Source organism: Mastigoproctus giganteus, chromosome 5 (genome assembly GCF_048544385.1).
Source record: "Mastigoproctus giganteus isolate SK-2022 chromosome 5, ASM4854438v1, whole genome shotgun sequence".
Classification (NCBI taxonomy): domain Eukaryota; kingdom Metazoa; phylum Arthropoda; class Arachnida; order Uropygi; family Thelyphonidae; genus Mastigoproctus; species Mastigoproctus giganteus.
The window spans coordinates 156,689,558-156,695,557 of record NC_143579.1 but is presented as its reverse complement, the minus strand read 5'-3'; the positions used below and the strand labels follow the sequence as shown (position 1 = coordinate 156,695,557).

The 6,000-nt window shown below is 34.8% G+C and overlaps 1 protein-coding gene across 1 annotated transcript in view; it reads right to left on the bottom strand.

The window, feature by feature from the left end:
* Nucleotides 1–1,379: 1,379 nt before the first annotated feature.
* The window catches only part of LOC150085783 (cytochrome P450 3A6-like), a 75,754-nt gene continuing 71,133 nt past the window's right edge, over nt 1,380–6,000 (bottom strand). The window contains exons 13-14 of the mRNA XM_090374691.1: nt 2,857–3,022; nt 1,380–1,471 (exon numbers count right to left, since the gene is read on the bottom strand). Of these exons, the coding sequence (XP_090230817.1) occupies nt 1,397–1,471; nt 2,857–3,022 (241 nt within the window). The 3' untranslated portion in view covers nt 1,380–1,396. The remainder of the gene's footprint in view (nt 1,472–2,856; nt 3,023–6,000) is intronic.

Below are 6,000 nucleotides of genomic sequence, written 5' to 3'. Positions count from 1 at the left end.
AGTCTGACCCTTGCATTCTGATTGAGCATGAGTTGTGCAGCCACTGAATGGCTGCGCAACTCGTGCTCAATGGACATGTTGCAACTCCACGGCATGCTGTCTGGGAGTGACCAAATTTCTAGCATCTTATAGGATTTGCGATAAAGGACCGAACAGCAATTTAAATAGTCAGCTGTGATTGAAGCTGGTATATTCGGTGTATTGAAGGCTAGAATTATGTTACGTGTTGGGACTAAGATGTCATCTTTTCGTAAGATGATTCTTTTTGCCCGAGTTACATTTTGTTCATTTAGTTCCTGGACTATTTCTTCTTCAGAAACGTTTAATATATCCCATTCAGTGATCACTCCCTTCAAGAATTCAGGGTGTTATGTGGGGTGACTTGAATTGGAATTCCGCTTAAAGAAATTAGTTTTAACGGTAGTTCAGAGTGTGTTGGATGAGAAGTTTATTAGCAAATCCCCGGGTTGGAGACGTTTCACCATTTTTGGTAATGCTGCTGCATTTTCTATGCATCGTTCTTTGATGCAAGGGAAGAGCTTGCTAACAGGTTGTGCAGACAGAGGATGGATAATCATTCAAACAGGTTGAGGTTAGCAACGTCCCACACAGCAGTCTGCTCTGTCAGCCAGAGGAACTTAAACGCCAGTGGCACAAATTATCAGATTTCAATTGGTTCTATTTTGGAACATCGCGTTCCACTCTCGGACGGTTTCACTTTGCAACAGTTGAGCCTGTTCCAAATTAGAACACCATGTTCGAAAGTTAAAAAAAAATGCTGAGACATTTCCAAAATAGAATTGTTCAATATTAAACCAAGCTAGGCTCTTGACTGTGCATTGGAAATGGCAGGTAAGGAGTTAGCTACTGTTCATTTCGCAAGCTTACTACATTATGCTGTATCAAACATATTAAAATGCCCTTTCATTAAATCTAATCTTTTCTTTTTAAGGAAATTTGAAAAAGTTTCTCTAAATTTGGTTTAAGTTATTTCATCATCACTAATTTCATGATTTTCTTAATGATTTTGCAAACAAGGAGCTGAAGAAAGAATTTATCTTAGAAATCTGTGTTTAGAACTTTGTTTGTACTATTTTATTATTGGAATAAAATCGTTGAATCCCATTTTATATTATATTCTATAAAGTAGACCGGAAGAGTCCCCAGATTCTTCCAGTCTACTTTAGATACTTTTATTTATAAAATCGTAATTAATTCTGTACATACAGAATTACGATTTGAAAACATATTTATGTACAGATTTATATACAGTTAAAACCAACAAATAATTTCTGTAAATTTCGATATGGTTGTAACATTCATAGTTTTCTAAGATTATCAAGAATTATCTCTGATATATAAACAATCTACAGGTATTTGTCTTGGTAACATTTCTTCAGATCTCTTCCGCTTTGAGAATAACACCGTTTTTGGGCGTTAAAGTTGCCGGTGCGACATTAAGCTCAACTTCCTATAAAATAAAAGTAATAAATCAACTTACAGGTACATAAAATGGGATATTATCAAATTAGGATAATTATGATCCTTCTAATATTTGATATTAGGGATACGTACGTTTATCTCAATATTATCTCAAAATACACACCACACAAAGAACGTTCTTTTGAAAAATCATTTATTTGAAACCAACACAGAACTTGGCTGGATGAAAAGCAAGAGTTTACAAAAAAAAAAGTTCATAAAATATGGTCTCTTGAAATTAAAGAAATTGTGATCAGTGCCCTATATCAGATTAGATTAAATTGAGGTTGCATTTAATAATCAATTTTTGTTTACCGGTAACTAATTTCGTTCTGGCTTCCTTATTCATGAAACATGAAATCAGGATTTAGCGATTTTAAGAACAATAATGGCTCTTATACTTTTCATATTATTAAAATAATTGCCAGAGTATTTAAAATCCTTGGTTAAATCAAAACAGCTTGTTCTGATTTTGTTAGCCCTGGATATCCCAAAATTGGCTTATATATATATATATATATATATCACTTGTTCGACCAATTCTGGAGTATGCAACGTAGGTGTGGACCCCTTTTGGAAAAAAGGATATTAATGTTAGAAAGGGTACAAAAATCTCTCATCAGATTTTTAAAATTGGTGTAAAATTTTCAACCTTAACGGACAGAAAGAATGTTTGATTGTATCCTACTACACTCGATACTTCAATGCAAAATCGATGCTCCATTGCTATTTTGTGTATCAATTTTAACTGTCCACCTAGGCCTTAGAGGGAACGTAACTTAAATCATATGATCAAATTTAAAACAAAACATTTTAAATTTGAATTTAACGAAAATAAAACTGATATTTTTATTAGCAAAATCAGTGTTAAAAATGAATATTATAATCCGATTTTATAGTTCATAATTAAGGTTTCTTCATCAATTAGGCTTTATGTATTATTTTATCGATTATTAAAAAAATTACATTTATCATACTGATAATGAAGTAAAATTATTTGTTTTTTAAAATTTTTCTTGTTATTCAATGATTTATATCATTCTTTTTAATTTATTAATACTAGCTTATTATTTATAATATCTACGTTTAACATTTTCTTTATCAACTAAAAATTATATAAGTTTTGCTTTTATTTTTTAAATATTTTATTTATTGAAGATTATACATGTTTTTTATTTATTCTATAAATATTTAACGTCGTATGTTTTACACATACAATATTATATTAATTAATTGTATATTAATTGTATAGCAAAATCGTAAATTACAAATGTAAGGCTTAATGCTGTTATTGTGATTAATAAAAATAATTAAAACAATTGTATATTGAAGTTCCATATTCTGCTCCGAAATTGGACTATTCCAAGTTTTTACCTTTTCTGTTTCCTCGCACGCAATTAAACGATATTTCTGAAGCAACATTGCTATCGCAAGCTTCGCTTCCATCTGTGCGAACCTCATTCCGAGGCAGTTTCTTGGTCCAAATCCAAATGGTTGCAACATCATAGGATTCAGTTTCGACTTATTCTCTGGAGAGAATCTAAAAAAATAAAGCGATACAATTAATATGATCGTATAAAAGCACGTGGCATGCCGATTTACTGGCATCACGAATAACTGAAAGATTATTAATTTAATAAAATTAGTCTCGTGTAATTTTGTCGTCTAAACAGAGATGTGAAACAATATAAATAAATCTTTGAATAAATTATAAATAAATCTTTGAATAAATTATAAATAAATTATAAAAAAAAGCAGATGCCAAAACAGTTTACACATTCATTATTATCAACAAATTAAACAAGTTTCGGGCGCGTTAAATTCTGCTCTTAAATTGATTTTTTTTTTTTCTTTCTGTGATTAACAGAAGCGAAAAGTAAATAACTAATTGTCTTGTTACCAATTAATTACTAAATGCCAAACTAATGCTATATGTAAACATAAATAGTATCTTATTGTAGGATGACACGTGAACGTCAGTTCAACTCAGCTTTGGTACCCTGTGATGAATACTGAACTCTGTGAAAGGCCAGAAGTGTGTGATGTTATGTTTGTATACTTTAGTTGTTTCTCTGTTGTGTGTTATAGGCCTGTAGTTGTGTTATGTGTTAAAATATAACACAACTATTGGCAAAAATCTCACGTTGCACGAGTGGGAAAAATTCTGAAATCATCAACATACAATGCACTCTTTAGGGAAAGTGTTCAGTAATAGAGATAACTTTAATGGCAAAAAGCGTAACACTTAAAACAGATCCTTGCGGTACCCCTCCCTCTGGCAAAAGGGCCAGGAGAGAGCGGTTTTTATTAAAAACTTTTTAACAGGAAAATGACCTCTAAGAGCCAGAGCAACTAATGCCTAAGAAGTGTCAATATAACGTGTGTTCCTCAGCTGGCGTTCTGCTTTGCTGAAAGAAAATCTCAAATTTGTGTAGAGAAAAACTATGAAAAAAGAGTGAAAAACCTCGTCTAAGACTGGCTCACACAACCATGGTGAAAAAACAAGAAAAAATTCCTAGAGTCATTTACCTGATTAGAACTGATTTTTTTTACACCCGGTGCGGGAAGTTTGTAATTATAGCCACTATGCTATCGCGAGTGTTGGGGTGGGGTGGAGTGGAGTGGAGTAATATGAGAACAACGCGAATCCCTGGGCTCGCCACACATAACCTGTAGGATGTTTCGTTTGAAGTCGACAGATCAGTTGATTCTCGTATTTAAGCATTCTGGTGGGCTAAAGTGTACTCCATGTTGATCCACTACACCTCAGATGGCAGTTACTTCCAGCAGTGACTGAAAATAACTGCCATCACAACTGATCTCAATCAGTGCACCTCGCCATCGCGCTTAAATGTAGTGGGAGTAGTTCTAAAAAACATAATGGTAACGTCTCTCTTCTTCCTCAATGGAATGACAAGAGCTTTTTCAAACTGGGGCTGAGTTAAGTGGTCTCGAGCGAAGCTAAAATGTTTTTAATGTGAAACATCATTGGGGGCACCTACAAACATTTCAACGGAGTAAATCCGACTGGTCACGAAAATTTCGTCAAGTGATTATGTCATCCGCGAATTCCGCCAGAGGCACTTCCAACGCTCCCACCCCTAGTCTGTATCGCGCACTCACTAGTTGTGTGATTAGAGCGCGTGACGCATTTTTTCGTGACCGATACGACATCTCGAGTTCTCGTGAGCCGATTTACAAGTGAAATCCACGCCCTAGCCTAATTATCCATTTGATTGTAGCCATTTGTTGAACAGTACGACGTCACAATCATACTTCCCAGTTACTTTTGCAGGAAGAATGATTGCAACAATACAAATATTTGTCAACAATTTTTCTTTTCTCGTCTCACATTTTCGTTACGTTGAATTGTTAGGTGCCGCTATAGATATTTTCACCAAAAACTTTAGAAATTAAAATTGAGTAGTCAACGATGCCGAAGTAAAGTGCAGAGCGTTCTCGAGAGTATCGAACAAGAATGTTTATTTGTTTGTTTGTAGGCTTTACGGCGCAAGGCCATAATGCGCATAACTATGGTGCTGTTAAATACTTAGTTATATATGTATAGATATTATTTAAGTTTATAATGTGTTGTAAAGTTTTATCTGTTTGAGGAAACTAAAAATTTTGGTCACATGTGGTGTATCTGCTAGAAGGTCAGAGAGAAAGAAAGATGCGTTCGTCGTGGAAAATGAGGTAAATATAACTTGTCGCTCAGTATTGTATTTGGAACAATCAATGAGTGGATGTTGGACAGTGAGCTGAGTGTTGCACCCTGTGCAGCGTGGTGGATCAGTGCCTGCAAGAAGATAGAAATGCGTTAGATGTGTAGGGCCTAGTCGAGCTACCTCTTCGTGTCTGTGCTCACGTATACTCGACTTCCAAGGTTTGAGATCTTTCTTTATACGGTGTAGTTTGTTACCAACTTGATTTTGTCAGATGTGTTGCCATTGCCCCAGACAGCTGTTCTTTATAATTAACTTGAAATTGGAGAGTGATATGTTAAAGGGGTGATCTACAGGATCTGTAGCAGTTTTGGTAGCTAGGTCAGCACGTTCATTTCCAGCAAGACCAGGAAGAGAAATTGTTGTTTGTTCTTATTTACTTGGCCATAGTATTCCAAATGAGTACGATTAAAGGGTTATGATGATTTTTGTTCTGCTGTATAGCTTGGATAGCGCTAACTGAGTCTGTGTAGATAACGCTGTGCAAAATATTTGTTGAAATGGTGAAAATTAATGCTATGTCGATAGCATAGAGTTCTACATTCAATGGGGAGTTTCTTGGCTATCGTAAAGTTGGGAAATACTGCTGCTGCTGCACCAACATGGGCGTCACTTCTAGATCCGTCCGTGTAGATTGGCGTGTACTCTGCGTGCTGGGTTCTCAATGTGACATGAATTTGCAGTACGAGCAAGAATGAAAGCGACAAATCCTAATAAAATAAAGACAAAGGTCGTAAGGTATCGGATACCTCAATAGACGATTTTTTTTCCTGAGACATTTATATATGTTACA